Source organism: Carettochelys insculpta, chromosome 18 (assembly GCF_033958435.1).
Source record: "Carettochelys insculpta isolate YL-2023 chromosome 18, ASM3395843v1, whole genome shotgun sequence".
NCBI lineage: Eukaryota > Metazoa > Chordata > Testudines > Carettochelyidae > Carettochelys > Carettochelys insculpta.
The window spans coordinates 26770241-26791486 of NC_134154.1; the positions used below are offsets into that span (position 1 = coordinate 26770241).

Consider the following 21246-nt stretch of genomic DNA (forward strand, 5'->3'; position numbering starts at 1 on the left):
GCGGTTGCTTGACTGTGGGGCTGTCGCTTCGCTCTCGAGCCATGAAGTGTGTGATTGCAGGGAGCCACCTGAGAGGTAGAGCCCGCCTCAGGAAGCGGGGGTCTGCGGGGCAGGGCAAGGGGACTCCACCGAGGGGAGCACGAGGTTGGGACTACGATATAGGGAGCTGCGCCGGGCGACCTGTTGCCGGGGCCATGATGGCGCCTCCAGAGTGGATGTGTAGGGGCTCAGCTGTGAGCTAAAGCCACCTAGAGCCTTGGACTCACATGAGGTGTGATGGCATCTGCAGGCCATTGGTGCCATATTACTGCAAGGTGGGGCCTCACAGAGCCCCGTGAGTGCATTGTGCCTGGTCTCAGAGACGACGTCTGCCATCAACCCTCCAGGTCTCCGTGTCAGCACCTGGTGGGTACGGTGATGAGGCCTTTGTTAACAGCCCTGTGAACTGAGTGGCTTTGCAGGCATTTAGGGCAAGCAGACCCTGGTGCAAGATGATGAAAAGTACAGCTGCTTATAGATAACAAGCAGTCCTGTAGCATCTAAAAGACAAACGAATGTATTCAATAATGAGCATTTGTAGGTGAGACTCACTTCTTCCTTAAAGATTAACAAATTTATGCCTTCACAATTAGCTGAATAAGAAATAGGACTGAGGGGAATTATAGGCTATAAAGTTTTTCATTGATTTGTTTTGGAGTGCAATTATATAACAAAAATCTGCAATGGTAAATTGCAGTTTCATGGTAAAGAGAATGAACTATAGTACTTGTAGGAAGTGAATTGAAACTATTTCTTTCATTTATCATTTTTAGAGTGCAAATATTTGTGATAATAGTGTAATGTTGAAAATGTAGAAATCATCCAAAATATTTAATACATTTCATTTGATATTCTAGTGCTTAACAGGGCAATTAAAACTGCCATTAATCATGACCATTTTTAGTTAATCATGTGGGTTAATGTCAGTTAATTAAAAGCCCTAGTTCAAGGTATTATTAATAATTTTACAGATACAAGACCGTCCCTACTTATTTAAACTTTATTTGAAAGAAAGCCAATCATAGGGAAGCATTCTGGTGATCATCTTTGAGGTGATTGTTATTTTGTAAGGTTATTGTGGTGCATTTCCCTGTCATTACAGTCTGTTCATTGGGTAGTGCTGCCACTCCTGACCTGGTGCACAACATAAAGGCAAATATGACTTGGTAATTTCATGTTCCAGTTAAGTATGGGAGGTGGCGACTCAGTATGTCAAATACTTGGTGGAAATGTTGCCTTATTTAATAGAAGTCGTGATTTGGTGTTGTGCCTTTTGTATTTTTGTTTAATGGCTTCTAGGTTCCATGGCCAATTTTTTCAGCAGATGCCGCTGACTTCATGTATCTCAGGTTTTAATGCATTCTGGGCTTGATTTCTAGGAGTGTAGAGCAATTGGGTGGAAACTTGAAAAGTTCAACCTGTGGTTCATTTCTGCTGACACTGCGAGCAATATAAAGAAAACTTGCTATGAAACAGTATTTTTTGCCTTTATGGTCCTCTTTACATCAGCATGTGCTTTAAAATAGATGTAGGAATGTTAGATTTTTTTTTATCAACATTAGCTAATCTGGAGATAGCGTTGCATCTTTTTTTTTTTTCATTTAGCCAAATGCAAATAGCTCACTTTTATCTTCTCTTACAGTGTTTGGAAGAGCAATACATGCCATAGCTCGAATTAGTGATGAATTTTGGTTTGACCCAAATGAAAAAGGTGTAAGTGCATTTTGGCTATTTTCTCAACATGTATTTAGATAGCTTATTGAAAAAAAATCTACATATGCTCTACATCATGATTCAAATTCTCTGCATTACAATCTCTCATTTTTGAAGTGGCCACTACATTTTTTGGATATCATCTTAACTATGCAAATGATGTACTGGAAACTCTGTTTCTGCTTTTTATAGGTTTTCTGTTTTTTCATACTTGCCAAAATACAGTTGGTCCATGACATTAGGATTAGTGTCATAAACTCCTGGCTCACAGCTTCCTGCTCCAACTACTAGGCTACACTTCCCTCCTCCTCCCAGGGAAGGGATAGGAAGCAAGAGTCCTGGCTCCCAGCCTCACTCCACTAGACTCCCATCTCCCTCCTGGTGGAGGGGAGACTAGAACTTGATTTTGTAAAGTCAAATGTGTATGTTTCCACTGTGCGCATGAGTTTGATGGAGTATGTCCCCAGTGGGGTGGTTACCTTTGACATGGATGCACTGTGGGTAGCCATCCCACAGTTCTTGCCACCCCCTAGCATTCTGGGTTAAGCTCCCAGTGTAGGACAAATACAGTGTACAGAGAGGGTGGCTCTGTGTATGTGTCATCAGCCTCACATAGTGCACTTAGTCTTCCCCCTCCCCCTTGAAAGCAACGACAGTGTTTTTGTTCACTCGTTAGCCTTATAGATGCCATATCAAAGCAAGCATAGACCCTGTTCAGCTTCAAACTGTTGTGGCAAGCATTGTGAATACCTGGCGCGTTATGCTGTTGTATGTGCAGAGCCTAGCCAGAAGCCACTGGAGCAAGGAAGAATGGGTGGAGAACACGGATGCAGACAGACTTGTATGAAACACTGGAGTGGAGCAATTGGCAGCTGCTGGCCATAGTCAATCCTGTTCACCCAGTGGAATGCTGGATCTGGTCCTGCATGACAAGCACAAAATAGTGGGACTGCATAGTTATACAGCTATGGGATGATCAACAGTGGCTGCAAAAGTTTTGCATGTGTAAGGACACTTCCATGCAACTTTGTGAATTGCTTTCTCCTGCTCTGAAGCACAGCAATACCAGAACGAGACTTGCTCTGACAGTAGAGAAACAAGCGGCAGTACGCCTGTCGAAGCTTATTGGTCAGTTGGAAACCAATTTGGAGTGGGTAAATCTGCGCTGGAGTTGCTGTAATCCAAGTTGCCAAGGCAATTAATATTCTACTGCTACAAAGAACAGTGACTCTGGGAAATGTAGAGGATATAATGGATGGCTTTGCTGCAATAGGATTCCCTGACTCTGGTGGAGTGTTAAATGGAATGCACATCCCTGGCTTGGCACCTGACCACCTTACATAAACCGCAAGGGGTCGTTCTCAATGGTGTTTCAAGTACTAGTGGATCACAAGGGCCATTTCATTGATATCGGCGTGGGATGGTTGAATTGATGTGTTCGCCTTTAAGAATTACTTTCTCTTCAGAAAGCTGCAGGATGGGACTTTCATCCCAGACCAGAAAATCACCTTCTCTCCTCATGCTCCATTTGCCTTTCCTCACACTCCATCCAGCTGTCCTGAAGAATTATCCTTGCATTTAACTGCACCATGTCCCTGCTGGCTGGCAGATTGCATTTTTGCAAGGAATATGTCATCTGGAATAGGGACATTAATGATTTACTGTTTAACTGACAAGCTTCATCCTAAATGGATGAAGCTTGCTGGTTATGGTTAACTAGTAGAGACTGTAGCAGCCCCCCTCCTGCCCTGGGCAGAGGGCTGCTCCAGACCTGCAAGGCCTGCTGTAGGCAGGGGCACTCCTGTGTGGCTGGGGCAGCCCTTGTCCGTTGCAGGCTCAGGAGCACCGCGGGCAGGAGGGTGCTCCAGCTAGGCTCCTCGGTGGCCCCAAGAGTGCCATGGGTGGAGTCTCACCCTACCAGGCGAAAAGCAGCCCCTATGCTTGGCAGCCTTAGGAGTGCTGCAGCCCCTCTCCAAGGCAGGGGGCCCTGATGTTCTGTTGGTTAACCGGTTAAACTTAATGCTCAACTAGTTAACTAATTAAACGGGATTTTGCATCTTTAATCCTGAGTGTGTTTTTTGCCTTGGGATCTGTGCTAGCTAAACAGCTGGAGTTGCTGAAGGAGTGGGCAATAGGCTTGCTTTTGCACTCCCATAACAAAAAAGTGAAGGAGAAGAGATGCATTCTGAGCTGTATGAAGATGTGCACGGAGCATTCCTGCTCTGTCTCCAGACACTTAAACAAACTGATCGTGGGAGCCCCTGCTGTGTAGGCTGAGTGGCCTCTACAGATCAGGCGGGATTGCCTTAACCCACTTGCAGCATGATTAAAAATGCGAATTGCCCTCAGGGTCTGGCAGCAATATGCCCTAGGAATAGGGGATTGGTTCCAAAATTAAAAAAGGATCCTGTTGGTGAGATTGTCTGGTTCATTCGCCTGCTGACCAGTCACCTCGCCCTTTTCCTCACCATTCACATCCTCCTCGCTGTTGCATGAGGCTTCTTCAAGAACTTCGTGGGAAGTATTCATGGGCAGCTTTGGGAATAGTTGGGTCTACCCCTAGAATTTCATGCAGTTTATGTTAGAAACAGCATGTTTGCAGCAATGACCAAGACTGTCCGTTTGCCTCCTTTGTCTTCTGGTATGCCTGCCTGAGCTCCTTTATTTTCATGAGACACTGCTGGACGTCCCTGACATGTCCTTTTTCCACCATGCCCTGTGTAATCTTGGCATAGATGTCAGCATTTCTTTTGCCACTTTGTAGCTCTGTCAGCATAGATTCCTATCCTGCCACCCCTTATAGCAATCAGGTCCAGACTCTCCTGCTTGCTCCATGTTGGAGCTTGTCTGCAACCCTACACATTCATGGACAGGTGTGCAGTGGAGGTGCTCCGCCTGCTCTACTCTCCATGCTGGCCAAACGGGAGATGAAATTCAAACTTTCCCTGGCCTTTTTCTGTGCACCTGGAGAGCAGCAAAGTCAAAGAGCTAGCTTGAATGGTCACGTTAGAGCACTATGGAACGCCTCTGGGAGGACAAGAAAGTTGACTTTCACAGTGTTACATTTTAACTCCCATTAAGTTGATTGTGCAATTTGGAATTCAGCATTACTCCTAATGAAAAGTAGAAGTACCAAAATCAACCTTAACAGCCTTTAAAATTAGTGGAACTGGCTTGGAGGCGTGGACTTATAGTTAAGAAAATCAACCTGATGCAGATAAGTTTGACTTAAACTCATAATATATGCCACTGTTTCTTAAAATTTGTGAGACCATGGAACACCAACCAATATTTTTATGCGGAACACCTATGAAAATTTTCCTAAAAAAGTTGTTGTCAGACCAGAAAAAAAAGGGGAGGGGACAAACAGCAACATATACAGCAAAAAAAAAAATGAAATAATTTAATCAGGTATCCTAGGAATGAAGTAACATTTTATCTGGCTTTAATAACAGAAAATATATACCATCAGTGTGTGATATCAGAAGAGTATCAGATGTTCACAGCACACCGACTTGTTCACAGAACAGCAGTGTTCTGCAGAACATAGTTAAAGAAACACTGGTATAGGTGGGTAAGGTTATAGAACATCAGGTAAAAAATATAGAAACTGTATTTTAATTTGTAAAGTAAACCACCCTTCACATCGAGGCATTAAAAGATGCATTCATACTCTGGACAAGGACAGGAACTATTACGTATTGATAGCAGAGGCCCTGATCCAGCAATGCTGTTAAATACAAACTTAATTTTAAGCACATAAATAATCACACTGAGGAAATTGGAACTATTCACATGCATTAGTTTTGTTGAATTGAGGTCCTAAATTTTATCAGCCAGTTCTGAAAAGTAGGAGTAAAATTGATTTGTTTGAAACATGATGATTGTGTGTGTATATGCACCCAACCAGCATTGATATGATATTTGAGTATAGCTTTAAATAAAAATACACATTTCATCCATTTTTCTTTATTGTTTCAAAGGTAATAAAATATTAATTTTAACTATATTTCCAGCTTGCTCTAAGATCAGTGAATTCTTCTAGATCAGCATATGCATGTGTCTTCTTTTCATCTATGTTTTTTCAACATTACTGCTGGACAGCTGAGTCTGAACTGTGTCAGAAAAAAAGACTGTTACCCCTTACATGTAAATTGGTAATGAAGGTAAATCTTAATGAACTAGTAAGATGATTTTTTTAAACATCAAGACAATTCAATTTCCCAAAGGAATTGAGAGTGTTGTAGGGGACAGAAAGATATACGGTAGTCCCTTGAGTTGTGCAAGGGTTGTGTTCCCACACACCCTCACGTAACTCAGGAGGTGGCTTTTTTCCCTGGCGGAATGCATGTTCTGCAGTCAGGAAAGCAGCAGGGGCATCTGGAGCTCCTTTTGAAAGGTAAGTCATGGGGTTTGGGAGGCAGCTGGTCAGGGTTAAGCCTGGCCACGGGAGTGGGGCAGAGGAGTTAAGCCTGGGGTGGGTTAGAGCTGTGGGGGGCGGATGGAGTTGAGCTGGAGCCACGTGTGGGAGGTGGTGAGCCAGAGCTGTGCGGGGGGAAGGCAGGGTTAACTGGGGCCACAGGGTGGTTTGAACTGGAGATGTGCGGAGAAGGGGGCTTGAACCAGGGCCAGGAAAGCAGGATTTGAGTTGCACTTAAATTGCATTAATGCAAGTTAAACGCAACTCTCAGAATCACACGTTTCGAGGGATTACCGTATTATATATTTGAGTAGAAATCGCTCTTTTGGACCTGGGGATCATTTGTGGTCTTTAAAGCTCTATCTTATAGCCCTCAAAACAACTTTGAGGTAGGAACAAAATTTGTATTTATTCATGATTAGAAGACAAGTTACCTTAGCTATGCCCTGCAGTTTCATCAAAAAGTATTTGAAACGCCTTAATCATAACAGAAGGACAGTGTGAGACACCATGTTTTAATTGCCTCTGACCCTTTACCCTGTACAGTCTCAGGAGGAGGATTGATGTGACCCAGGATGCTCTCCCTCCCAGCTTCCGATGCTCATTAGTTGTCCTAGGGGCCTGTTTTTGTATTATAGGGACCAGAGAAGACAGTTAATCTAGTTGCTTTATTGCCTGTTTACTTGCCTGTGTGTGAAAGGTATAATCAGAACGGGATAGGAGCTTCAGAGGGTTTGCTTAAGTTTAGGAGAGCAGCAGGCAGTATAAGATGGCTCACTTCTAGCACACAGTCATCTGCCTCAACCCAGGAGAGATGGAAAAAGAAAAGCTAGAAACCAACAAGATAAGACTTCTTGATTCTCTATCTTAGCTCAGGTTAGAGGAGTCTTTAGTTTTTTTATCCAGAGTGAAAGGCACACTCCAGCCACTATCCCTCTCCTCCCCTGAATTCTCCCACCCTTCCGCACAAGGGGCTGTGGGAAGGAAGGGGTAGCAGCTGGCTGTGTTGACTTTACAGCCATTGAGAAGTCCTTCATAAATCCTATTTTTTTCTCTCTTCACACACTGAGCTTTCCAAAGGAAGCAGAATAGGGCAGAGAGTCTGTCACAAAATATTTATTGTGGGTTTTTGACCTTTTGAAATAATATATTTGGCCCTCAGGCTGAAAAAAATTGATGCTGCCAGTGTACACTAAAGACTTTTATTGGAAATAAAAATACAGATATATTTGTAAGTAAAGAACTAATTCGTGGATTCATCTTTATCCTGTGCTATTGCTAATTCAGTTTGTTTTAATTGTGGGTCTGTGTTGATTTGTGTGACTGTTACTGTCATTGTTTTTCTTTTTCCATTTGTTATTGATATACTATTATTCAGCATTCTTGGTGTTGCTCTTACAGTGCAGACGATTAATTTCTTTCTTTCTTTTTTTTTTTAAATATATACAGTCAGTCCTCCCTGTGTTTAGATGTCTAAATACACTAGAAAGGAATGTAGAAAAGTGCAACATTCATGCAAATGTTAATGATTGCCATATAACTTTTCAGCTCCTCTGCAAACATGGTATGTTAAATGTAATATGACTTTATAGAAACATTAAAAACTTTACATTTGTAAATATTTTGCCACTTTTAAATTTATTTTTTGTCACTGGCAGAATGTTATGCCTCTCATTCTCCATTATGAAAGATTCTTGCAACCGTTTCATATCTCTTAGGTGCTTGACTTTGCAACCGAACTACAGTAAACTCTTTTTCATATCTGGCAGCCCTAGGACTGGGAGGTTACCAGATATTCAAATATTCTGGGTTAGAGAGAGGTATACCTAGCAGTGCATAATGCTAAGAAAAACAAGACTAAATATTAAGAAACAAACAAAAAATATGCAGAGTACTTTATTTACTAACAACAATAGTACTGTATTCTGGATAGTAGAATGCCAGGTACGAAAGAGTTTACCATAACTTTTCAACCTAATACAATATAAAGTGTTGTTATATAATATAAGGCACTATTTATTCAGTTCTCATCTCCTGATACTGATTGATTTTTCTGTATGAACTGCAATTACTCACATAATAGCTGTTGATTTTTGTTAATTTCCAGATAGTATATAATATGATTACTTTTATGAAAGGTTGATGCTTGTTAATAGTTATTTAGTGGATCCTTGTCATAAGTTATGTTGTACTGAATAGGTGTTTGGTAGATGGAATTACAGTTTCACATCATGATTGTAAATGAAGTTTGTTTACATGCACATGGTCCTGTACAGTAAACATGACTCTAACAAGATTTATTTTATGCCTTAAATTCTTTGAATGATCCATGGAGATATTTGCTATATTGTGTTTATCATTCAGATAAGTACCGGTGGCATGGGAAATAGGGCTGTCAAACTCCAGTTCCCAAAACGTAGGGTACCACCATTCTGAGATAAAAGAGCTGCTCCATTAATTGCTAGCATAATAAATTGATACATTTGAAAAGGTCTTGAGAACAGTACAAGGAAGTGTACTTAGGGGTTATTAGATAAAGTTGAGAGAGAAAATGAACAAATATCCGGGAAAAACTTTGAGAGTGAAACCTGTTATAATAGTGAAATAGTTTCCTCTGGAAAGCAGTGAATGCTCTACTGCGCACATATTTAAAAGCTAGATTGGACAAAATACTGAACATGCATTATAGGGGAAAGAGCCTATTTTGGCAGTTAAATGGACTGATGGCTTAATCCAGAGTTCTTACAACAAAATCTTTGGTGGCCTCAGAGGCTGTCTACACTAGAGTTTTGTCAGCAAAACCCGTGGAGCATCCATGTTCCCAAGGCATTCTGTGGACAGTAAATCAACAGAATTTGCCACTTCTGTTGACGGGGTGTTCTGCTGCTCCCCCATAAGGCAGAAGGCCTCTGTCAACAGAAAGCCAGTCTGGACGTTCCGGGGGTCGGGGGGGGGAGCGGCTTCTGTCAACAGAGGACACTTCTGGGACACCAGGCAGCCCTGTCTGCTGTGTTTCCTATTGGCTGTTTTGTTAAGAGAGCATCTGGGCAGTCCTGCCATTCTCTGTCAACAGAGTGGATTGCTCTTTCAATCTGTTGGTGGTCTAGCTGTGATCTGTCGACACAAGTTCTGTCGGAAGATATCTTACACTCTAACAAAGTTTCCTAAAATATTTAATGAACTTGAGGAAAAACAAATGTGTGCATATATATATCCGTCATTTATTTATGTAGTGCATTTTTGCAGACTCAATAATTAAAGTAATGTACAATTTATTTTGGTGCCCCTGCAGCCTCCACGTGTCCTCCACAGATTTCCCCCCTTCACCATTCCTGCTGCCTGCACTCAGCCCTATTGTCTTCCCCTTGTTCCCAGACCTTACTGCTTCCTCCTTCCCATTGCCCTGAGCACCCTTCCAAGTCTCAGTTACATCCCAGGCTCACCTCATTACTTGCGTTTGGCCATGATATCTGATAACACCAGCCCTGCTGAAGCCCACAGACAGTATCCCATAGCTAGAACTGGCCTGGGTGTGGTGGGGGAGCTAAATTCTGTTCTCAGCATTCTTTAGAGGATGAGGGAATTAAACCTGGTCCCAGAGCTTTGGGGAGATGGGGAACTGAAGCCCTCCCCCCTGAAAACCATGGGAACAGAAGGAAAGGGCCCTGTTTTGCCTTGCTCACCTGTTGCTTTTCAGGAGGCTGTGTGACCGCAAAAAAGCCTACGTGAAGCCATGGCGGCCACATCTGATAAACACTGACTTAAGCAGTATTTTTAATATCTAAGTTACATATGGTTCTGTGAATTTATAACAGTTCTGAACTACCCTATCCAGTAGAAGACAGTGATGCCCCATCATTTTCTACTGGAAAATAAACACTTAAAATACCGCTGTAATTATTTTTGTCGGTACAATTAGCAGAAGTGTGGTAAATAATGCATATTTTAACAGTAGAAACATACTATTTTGTGTTAATGAGTGGAAATAATGTACTAAGGCTGAAGGCAATAAGTATAATTTATTGATAGCTTATTGCATGTGCTACCCTGAAATAACAAGATTTCTGGATGTTTGTTGTTTAGGTTATATTTAACTTTGAGTTTGCATTTAGGAGATGTAAGTGAAAAAAATTAATAGTATATAATCCTTCTTTCATTTATAATACTGCTATTTGTGCATGGAACCGGACACCAAATGGTTATTTGATGTCCTTTTATTTTGATTAATAAAATTATTAATTTGAATAGTGAAGAACCTGACACACACATTGATAATGGAAATTGGGTTGTGGCATCTCACAGTAACCAACAGAGAGAGCACCATCTTTCGTAAAACCTAGGTATCTGAGTACTTGATGTGTCTGTATGCAATACAGTAGTAGTTGATAATTAAGATTTCTATAAACATTTGCTAAATAGCTGATGATGATGATGATTATGATATGCACCAAATATTAAGAGCTGGATTCTGCCTTTCTTGTATAATATCCTTTTTGTCTTGTGGATCACCTGAAATTCACAAAACTCCTGAGACTACTCACAACTTTTGGAAGTGGACCTTTCAGCTTTTTTTCCTGATGAAAGAATTCTGAATGAAAGTTTTATTAAGAAAGAAAGTGAGTCAAATTCATGGAGTTTCCTATACTTATGCCAGCTGTTCCCACACAGGACATAGTAGGACCTTTGTTATTGTGTTTTGCTGAGATTAATGAAAGTATTAATTTGCATATTAATGTAAAATTAACAAATGGAAAACATCTGTCAATTTCTATACATATGCTGTATCTTCAGGTATTGTAAAAACCCATAACTTGGCTTTTAATGAAAGTGAACCTTTACAAGCTGTTTTTTCAAAGCACATGTGTCCCAATGTACTGAAGGTCCAATCAAGGTAATGAATTTAATATATTCTTTGTTTTAGAAATAATATAGGAGGAAGCAGTGCACTCACGGTCCAGTTACTATTAATTATATATTAAAAATTAGTATTAAGAATATAAGAAGTGGGGTGTTCTGCAAAAATGTATTCATATGATGTTTACTAATTCCAAATGAAATATCAACCTTTCTATAATATCCATTAGAGAGACAAGGTGAGTGAGGTATTACACTGTATACTATTGTACACGTTGGTTACTGCATAATTGTGTTATTCAGGTGAAAATAACTGGGATTTTGATGTGCACTTTTATCTGTCAGTTCTTTCAAGTAAAGAAATAGTTCTGTATGTTTGTTTGAAAAAGCCACTTTTGGGGTTTGAAATCTTTTGATGAAATATTGCTTTTGGGTGAAGTTGTCATTAGCTACAAAGTTTTTTGGACATTTAAAAACAACAGTATTATCACAGTCATATGTTCTCCAAGGCTTTCCACATGATTCACTGAAACATTGCTCTCTTTTTAGGATCTTTTTTAAAAGTAGTCCCTGCTCCTCAGGTGTCTCATTTTAATTTGCAAAGGATTCAGTTTTCAGACTGAGGTTAGCATTGTCAGATCAGTTGCTACAGCTGCCAAAGTTACAATTAAAGGATTACTTAATATCAAATAGTCTTGGTTCAAATGCAGATTTGTACACTCTGCAGGCATATTTTCTAGTTTACAAAAGGAAAGATATGTCAGTGACTTGACCAGAATCTAAGTTGCAGTCCGGTAGAATACATGTAGAGAAGATACCTCAAGGATTTAGAATATAATCCAATGTGCATTGAAGTCAATAGAAGTCTTTCCATGGACTTCATTGGCCTCTGAATTAAGCGGTTTTAGTGATATGAGTACAGAAAAAATTTTTGTTGACTTTAAGTGTATAGCTGATTTTAGCACAAACCACAAAAAATTGCAGTGATCACATTTCCATAGGTAGAAAAAAGCTAAATATTTTTACCTATAGGACAGTCAAGTTTAGAACAAGCTTTGTAAGAATGATGCTAAAAATAAAATTCTTAGATGTGGCATGCTAGTTGAACATAACGTAGAAAGATTTTAGCTAGTCTTCTGTAAGAAAAGCAAATTCTAGAACAACGAACTGTAGCTGTTAAAAATGTACACAGGTTAAAAAAGTATTTAGCTCTATAGAAGACTATTAACCTGACAAAGTTGTATCTCAGTTGGTCTTATATTGACAAATTTGCTGCTTCTCAGCGATTTTGCTAATTGTATTCTGGAATACATTAACTGCTTCTTATTGTGATACTGGACTTGAAAATAGACAAAACAGTTTTGTAGCAAGCTTTGGCTTAATTCAATACCCATCAAAATCAATGAGTCTTTCCACTGATTTCAGTGTGCACTGAATATAATTCTGTACTTTTTTGTTCCTTAGTTTTGTGATCTGTAAAATGGGGATGATATTTGCCTAGCCCGTAACACTCCCAAAGAATTAATTAATTACTATTTTTAAAGAGCTTTGAGATTTTTCCAGTTGAAAATGCTGTAGGAAAACAACATATCATTGAATTTGATAACAGGACAACAGCTGCATGGGCAGGTTGGAAGATCTGGTTTATGATAGAAGCATTTTATGATAAAAGCGTATCACTACCATTTTGAATGCTTGACATAGAGAGTTACAGTTCTTCCAATATTTGAAAACATTTAAGTTAATAACATTTCAGAATGTCTAGGGGATTTAGGTCCAGACCTTCCATTAATTTTAAGAATGAATTTAAATTCCCCAGATTGCTTTGAAAAATCTGTTTCGTTGTTTAGATACTCTAGAAGTAAAAGATGTGAAGTGTCAAAAGCATACTTTGCGTGATACTGCTGTCCCACAAAAGCTCACCTAATAAATTATTTTGTTACTCTTTCAAGTGTTACTTGACTGCTTTTTCGTTTTGCATTATACTGTTTTTGTAACCAAAGTAAGTGTTTTAAAAGAGTTGGTGTAAAGCTAATGTTCGGAAGTGAGTGGGTATACATCATGTGAAGGCTTAATATTTATAATGTTATCTATAGCATGACTGAATAAAAGTTTATGCAGACTGGATTTTTAAACAATTAAACATTAATTCAATAGAACTGACAAATTAGTAAACATGCATAAAGTTTTTCATGAATCTGTTTTAAAAAATTGAAGCGGTTCATTGAGTAAAATGGAAATGTTTTAGCCCAGATAGGAAAAAAGAAGTCCCATTTGACTTTATTAAATAAAAGAATAGTAAAAAGAATGTAAAGACAGACATCATTTAAAAAATATCAAGAAGTTTAATATTGTCATGAATAGGCTACACAATAAGAAATGCCTTAGAGTGTTAATAATTCTCCACCTTGCAAGAAACATCTTCTATAAAGGGTCTTTTTTTTAACTTTTATGGTTGGGGAGGAATCATTCTTAATCAATCAACATATTTCCTTTTGCAATCAGTATGGCTACATCTACACTTCAGTGATTCTTCAAAAGTTCTTTCAGAAGATCTCTTCCAAAAAAATGTCTTTCAAAAGAGCACGCACGCGCACACACAAAAGCTAATTGGAAAAAATTGATCTGCCTTTTCATAGAGAGTAACCACACAGCCCGGGCTCTTTTGAAGGAATGGGCTAGTGATCGAAAAATCCAGCACCATGAGGACTGTTGTTATGAAAAAAGGACCCCTGGAGCATCTAAACAGGTTCTTTTCCAAAAGAATCTTTTGGGGAAAAGGTGCTCTTCCTTATCCAGGAGAGGAAGAGGGCCGCTGCAAAAAGTACCGCATTCTTCCGATTTAATATTGAAAGAGCATTTTGTGCGTAGATGCTCCATGGGATTTTTCAGAAGAGCACCAGCTTTTTCAAAAATATATGCTAGTGTAGACATAGCCTATATGTAGAGACAACTATCGATTGAACCTGTTTGTAGTGGACAAAATGTAATGTATGAATTTTTCTTTTTCATCAACTGCAAATTTCTGAACAAAGTGTAAATAATAAAAATACTGCTTCTGGATTCTACTAAAATTTGTTATGTTTGATCATAAATGATGATGACAGATGTATCTAAAATGTTACTTGACTCTGGATCAGTGATGGGCAACCTGTGGCCTGAGGCTGCATATGGCCTCTCATGGTTATCTGCTGGCAGGCCATGACTCAGTTTGTTTACATGGAGAATCTGCAATCATGGTCCCCTGCAGCTCTCTGTTCCCAGCCAATGGGAGTTGCAGGAAGCAGAGCCTTATGCCCAGTATGTTCCTACAGCTGTGCTGCTTCTTATAGCTCCCATTGGCTAGGAATGGTGAACTGCAGCCAATAGAAGCTGCAGAGGGCAGTGCCTGTGTGGTTGCTCAACATAAACAAAATGTCTCTCAGCAACTCTGATTGGGTAGATGCAGGCCACAGGTTGTCCACCACTGCTCTCGATAAAGTTAATACTAACAGGAAAACAAAATGGTGTCAAAATTGTCATATTAACTGTTAAGCAGTACTGGTTTGATTAAAATATTATACATTATTGAAGCATAATACATAAAATCATATGCTAAAGGAAAATAAAATACAATTAAATCACATTTAAAAGAAGGAATAATCTACAACAACATATATTTTCTCTTGAAACTTTTAAAAAATCTTATGGCACAGTGACAGTAATTTTCATTGTTAATGTGAATAGATAGTAATTTGTTGTCTAAACTTAACATGCTGTACACAATTTCTTAGGCTGATGACTGACATAATGATTCATTTTCCAAACTGTCAAGAGGAAGTAACTATAGCTGTTACACCAATGAAAGTTTGTTTCAAGAGTTATACTGAGGAAGATGTTGGTAAGAATTAATTCACAGTATTTTTGAAGGGTAAAAGTACTTTTAAACAATTGAAATAAATAGAAACTTTGCAGTGTTGTGGGAAAAGGTATCACATGGCTGGAACTTAAACTGATTTGCATGTCTTAGGTTAAAGATGTGCAGAATGTTTCAGGTCAGAGAACATGCTAGGATAGAAAATTAAAAATAGGACTGTAATCTGAGAAGTCTTTGAGGAAACCTAGATGCCAGCCAGAATGGTACATTGAGTTAAAATTACACAATTTGCTTCAGACTTGAACTGAGATCATTATTCTACCATAGCTGTAAAGAAACAGTAATAAACTAAGAGAAGAGGAAGAGAATAATTTTGTGTTTAGAAATGAGATAAATATTTAAATCTAAATCGCATAATTGTAATGGCCATCATTAGGAGTGAGCATATTTCTAAAAGTTAATGCATGACAGAAGTATACATTTCAGCTCGTCCAGTAGTGTTATGTTGTGCATTACAGTGTGAGAATATAAGATGGAGAGAGAGTTTTCTTGACATCTGATGTGGAAGTAGTTTGAAGATATAACTCTCTTTTTAAAGCATATTATAATGTGGGAATCAGTTCATACACGTTTTGAGGGAGATGACTATAAATCATAGGATTGGAAGGAACTACAAGAGGTCAAGACCAGTCCCTTGCACAGATGGCAGGCCCAAGCACCATCTAGACCATTTCTGAAAGGGGTTTGTCTAATCCACTTTTAAAAATCTCCAATTATGGAGATCCTGCAACCTCCTTAAGTAAATTTATTTCAGTAGTTAACTGCCATGACAGTTAGGAAGTTTTTCCTATTCTCCAACGTAAACCTCCCTAGTTGTGATTTGGTTGTTTCTTGTCCCATCATCAGAGGTTAAGACGACAATTTTTCTTCCTCCTGCTTATGACAGATTTTTAGGTACTTGAAAATTATGTCCCCTCTCAAGTCCTCTGTTTTCCAAACTAAACAAACCCAATTTTTTTCATTCTTCCCTCATAAGTCATATGAATGCTTACATTTTAAAGTAAACTATTCAGTAAAAGCTGCTGAGCAGAGGGCTTACAATTAACCCTCTATCAACACTGAAGTCAATGGGACTTTGCATGAGGGACTTAAGGGTCAAACCATAGAGTGAAAAACATTAGGATGCATTAAAAACAGTGGAAATAGAATTTGTTCTAGGTAATATCTTAAATGCTTTATTTAACTTAATAGCTGACATTACCATAAATAAAATTGCCTTTAGCTTCTAGGTCACTTAAGGTAAATTCTAGAAGTTAAATAGTTCTAGAAAAATGATTAGGCAAAAGATTATCCAAGGCATTTTGGGAGTATTTTACCTAAAACAATCAATGTGTTTATTTACAGCTCTTCCTGGTGACATAGACAAGACAGTAATTTGCTGTTTGGTAATTGTTTTAGTTGTTTGATAAGCTTAAAATTAGTTTAAGTGATTTACTCCTCTTTGGCTATGTTTACACTTGCCCTGAACTTTGAAGGGGTCATGGTAATCAGTCTAATGGGATAGCTGTGTTAGTCTGTATCTTCGAGAACAAGAAGTCCTGTGGCACCTTATAGCCTAACAGATATTTTGGAGCATAAGCTTTCGTGGGCAAAGACCCATGACCCACTTCATCAGATGCATCTGATCAAGTGGGTCATGGGTCTTTGCCCACGAAAGCTTATGCTCCAAAATATCTGTTAGGCTATAAGGTGCCACAGGACTTCTTGTTGTTCAGGCTGATGGGATTTTACTAATGAAGTGCTGTGATGAATATGCAGTACTTCATTGGGCTAATTCTGCCCCATGGCAACTTTGAAGTTTCAAGCTTTGAAGTGCCGGCATGCCATGTAGCTGCAGGCACTTTGAAGTGCCTTTACTCCCCAAAATTTTGTCCTTCATGATTAGATGGAATTATTGGAATATTTTCATAATACTGTACACTGTGTTTTCCAGTGTAATTGTTCTAATAAGGGATAGTCTTGGAAGATAACGTATAAATGTTTTAGCTGATATTTCATAATTATCAGTATTAGTCAGTGTACATTTACATTAAGTTCTTGAACACATGATTGTAAGTTATGTGTTAAAACTCTTACAAAAATGCTGGTCCAAAACACATCTAGTTTCTGGGTCTATGCTGCTGTCATGGCCCCACTGACTTACCAGGAGTCACTTTATGTTTTTAATCCTTACCTTTCTTGTAACTTTTAAACAGATTTTTCAAAGGCAGTGCACACTAAAATACATCTTAATCCAGATGAATTTGACTACTTTCAAATTGGAGTAGACTCTGAAGTAACATTTTGCCTTAAAGAACTGAGGGTAAAAATGCAAATAAAATGTTGTTAGTAGGATATTTGTGTAGTATATGATGTTTAACCATGACACAGCAGCAGGCCTCTCACTGAGGCAAGCTTTTATACAGAGCTTCACATACATAGTGGTGTTTCCTGGCTGGCTTAAAGGTAGCCATAAAGGCAGGATTTCTTTAAGCCCTGGAGTTTTACCTTCAGAGGGTATGTTGGGGAACAGGGACACAAGGATTTTTTTTTTTTTTTTAATAAAAGCTTGGGATTTGATTCAAGATTATAACATATTCAACACGTGTATAATACATTATTATAGCTATAAGTCAACTTATTTCATACTAGATGTAGACATTTTTTCTTGGAAAATTTCAGGACATAGAAAGCAAGAATATATACATGTCACAGTATATTGGTATCGCTAATCCATAAGATAAATATAAAAGACAGCATAGTGCTCAATATTTGTGTTTTTAAATACTTTAATAATCCTTTCTTTTCCATTTTTAGGGTCTGTTAGCATTTGCAGAGGCTACTAGTGCTACTGTCTCAATTCATTTTGATGTGTCTGGAAAGTAAGTTTTTTGGAACCTAATTGTATAGGAGTCTTTTGGTAAAAGCTCTGCATTCCATTTCCATCTGCAGTCTAATTTATAGGTAATATTTAGCCATTATAGTAGAATCTGAGATATGAACACATCCAGAATGAGGATGTTTGTAACTCTGAAATGTTTGTAATTATAAACAAAATGTTGTTTCAAAAGTTTACGGCTGACCATTGATTTTAATATCGTTTGAAACTTTACTATGCTAGGAGAAAAATGCTTTTATACATCCAAATTTAAGTGAAACAAGCTCTAAGCAGTTTCCTTATTGTGTCAAATCTTTTTTAAATGTTCCTATTGGAAAAAAAGAATTACATTTTTCAGTACTTTCTGTATTTAGGTTTTTTTTCGGTCTCAGCTATTGCCTGTTTTTGTACTTCTGGTTCCAGATGAGGTATGCCCTTGACTGGTCAGTTTGTAATTTGGGGATTTATAACTTTGAAGGTCTACTGTATATCAGTAAAATGTCTTTTCCCTTAAAATAATCAGTAGCATTCACTTATGAGAGCTGTGTTTGTAATTAATCAGAGAAATACAAAAGTTGAATAGTTTATCAGATTTAAGGAGCTTACTTTTAAATAGGAGACCTTACACAAATCATAATTTCTTATTTTTCCGGATTGCTGAGCACCCTTATATCTCACTGAAGTCAACGGATACTTTAGGTGCTCAATACACTTCTGAATATTAGGCCATCACTTTCTTTTCAGTGTTAAAGAAACTTTTCATTTAAATCTGTAATTTGAGCAATTGTTTGCAAAGGCAGAAGTATGTTTGGTATAGGTTGACCCTCTCAAAACCAGCACTCTCTGGTCTGGCAACATCCATGATCCAGCGGGACCACAGATATTACTGGACCAGAGACCCTAGGTTGGGAGGCTAGTACAGGGAGTAGGTGGGAGGTATTCAGTGATAAGATAGTCTGGCAGGGGAGCCAAGCAGGGCTTGTCTCCCCATTAGGAGGTAGCAGCCAGCTGGGGCTAGAACTGGTACCCACAGGCCACGACTATGTCCAGCAGCCCAGCCAGGGCTGGAGCTGGCCTCTGTGGATGCAGTTAGCAGCCTGAGCATGGCCAGGTTGGTGTCAGCTTGCCAGGGGCCAGGCAGGAAATAAGGGGACCCTGGGGCTGGAATTGGGGGTGTGTGTGTGCGAAAATGGAGCTGGCAACAGGAAGGGGCAGCAGACTTGCAACATTATAGTCACAGACAGGTAACCTCCCTTTGTCAAGCAAATTCCCTCATTTGGGACCAGTCACATCCTAAAGGTGCTGGACTAGAGGTGCAACCTGCACTAAATTATTTTAAGCACAAAATTTACTAACTTTACTGTGTGGTATATAAAGCTGTAATGGGAAACAGAGAGGTCTCCCATGTTTCTTTATAGAAGCAGTGAATTGAAATAATTTTTTCTATCCCAAGCCTTTTTATGTATATATCTATTTATACATAGACTACATGTGGGAGATGCACCGAGGGCTGCGTGCTTTCCCCCCCACAAGCATCAGTGCTGTGCTGCTTCCAGGGAGTGCAGGGGCAGTCCTGCTCTTCCCCTGGAGTGGTGCAGCCCAAGAGCAATGCAAACTGCCTACCTTATACTACTCAAAGGCCGTGCTGTCCTGAGGGCCAGGAACTGCCCCGCACTCCCCAGAAGTGGTGTGGTGCTTCTACAGGTAGAGGCAAGTGGGGGCAGGGCAGAGGTAGGTATAGGGAGAGGCAGGGCAGTAGCTCATGGCTGATACCCGCCCACCCCTTGAATCCTCACAGTGGTCACCTCTGTATGTATAAGTGTACCTGTGGAAGTATATAAACTAGCCTCCTTCCTTCCCCCCCCCCCCCCCAAAAAAAAAAGACCCCACCTATGTTTACTCATACAATTCAGTCTCTGATTTACATTTTTAGACCAATTGCTTTCAGTACTGAGGACATGCTGATAGAAGCCAGCTTTGTTTTGGCTACATTAGCTGACATTGAAAACAGACAATCCTCTCAGCAGTCTCTATACCTTTCACCAAGACAGAAAAGGTAATTGAGGACTTATGGTTGTTTCAGTTTTCTCCTCCTAGAGGTTTAAAAGTCAGGGTTGTGTGTGTTTTTATTTATTTTTTTTAATTTCCAATTGTTAGGTTTGAAGTGGGAGGGAAGAGATGTACTTTAGTTTTCTATGGCATTCATCTCTATGGTACCTGATAACAGGGCATTTGCACACAAGTGAGATGACTTATTAAAGGAATAAGCAGGTTCAGATTAAGGACAGCTGCCAGACGAAGAGCTGGCACAATGAGAGACCTGAGAGAGTGCACCAGTTATGAGGTGAGGGCAGTCTCTTTACTTGCCACCTTGCATATCCAGAGTATGTATCTGTCTTTCCAACACTGTTGTGGCTCTTCTCACCATAACTTGACAGTCAATAGGTATTTAAGACATTGTTTGCATGGCCTATGTAATCTTTTTCATTGACTTTTCCAATCTCCCCCTATTTCTAGTTTGTGGGAAAGGGCTTTCTGTAGATTTACATTCCTGTCTCAAATGCACACATCAGTTTCATGAAGTGGACTGGTGCAATTCACTTTACCTTAGAGTAGAAGAGAATCCAGCAGCAGGGATTATCAGAACAAATAGCTGCTCATTACTGTTCCACAAAGCTTAGCTGGGGAAAAAGTCACGCTATATGAAAGTCTAGTTTTAGAGTCATGCTTTTCATTGCAGTGGTAATATGTTTGTTTACAGTCAAGATACTAACATGTCTGTTAATCCTTTAGGCCCACCCTCAAGGCCCATGCAGATAATTCTGAAAATATCCCAAACAATTCTGCAGATAATACAGAAACAGTCGCTTCAAAAAAGCCATGTTGGAATGGAAGCATAACACTACCATCACCTATAGAGTGTAGGAACCCTCTCTCAAAACAATATATACCTGTGATTTCAAAGACAGACGTGAAGAATGTAGATGTATTGAACATGAATGTAACATGTGACATGAAAATTATGGAGGAAATAGTACCCACATATTCTGATAAGTACAAGGTAAGAATGCCAAATTCAATCTCCATTATAAGGTAAAGAAAAAATAGTTTTACTCAGCAAAATCTTACTGTTTCCTAGTACTGAAAATACTACTACAGGTTGAACCTTACTAATCCAGAACACTTGACTGACAGCATCTGTAATCCAGCATAGTTTTAAATTAGCTGGATGACCATTTATGGGTGTGGCCAAGCTTCCCCTGGTGCCAAGTTTGTTTCCAGCCACCAGTCCTTTCAAATTTATATGGAAATACTGAATTACAGTGGTTGCAAGTAAATCAGTTGATAAATTTACCATTGCAGCTCTCTGATAAGAGTTAGAAGTAACTGTCAAATGGTTTGTTAGCATATACTGGTTACTGAGGTTTGTTTTTTTTAATGTGTATG

The 21246-nt window shown here is 39.1% G+C and overlaps 1 protein-coding gene across 1 annotated transcript in view; it reads left to right on the top strand.

Moving 5' to 3' along the window:
- RAD9B (RAD9 checkpoint clamp component B) overlaps positions 1–21246 on the top strand; it is a 24923-nt gene continuing 3677 nt past the window's right edge. The window contains exons 1-10 of the mRNA XM_075012837.1: positions 1–75; positions 1682–1752; positions 5769–5918; positions 7622–7736; positions 10964–11063; positions 14800–14906; positions 17138–17244; positions 17739–17803; positions 19733–19855; positions 20593–20860. Of these exons, the coding sequence (XP_074868938.1) occupies positions 42–75; positions 1682–1752; positions 5769–5918; positions 7622–7736; positions 10964–11063; positions 14800–14906; positions 17138–17244; positions 17739–17803; positions 19733–19855; positions 20593–20860 (1140 nt within the window). The 5' untranslated portion in view covers positions 1–41. The remainder of the gene's footprint in view (positions 76–1681; positions 1753–5768; positions 5919–7621; positions 7737–10963; positions 11064–14799; positions 14907–17137; positions 17245–17738; positions 17804–19732; positions 19856–20592; positions 20861–21246) is intronic.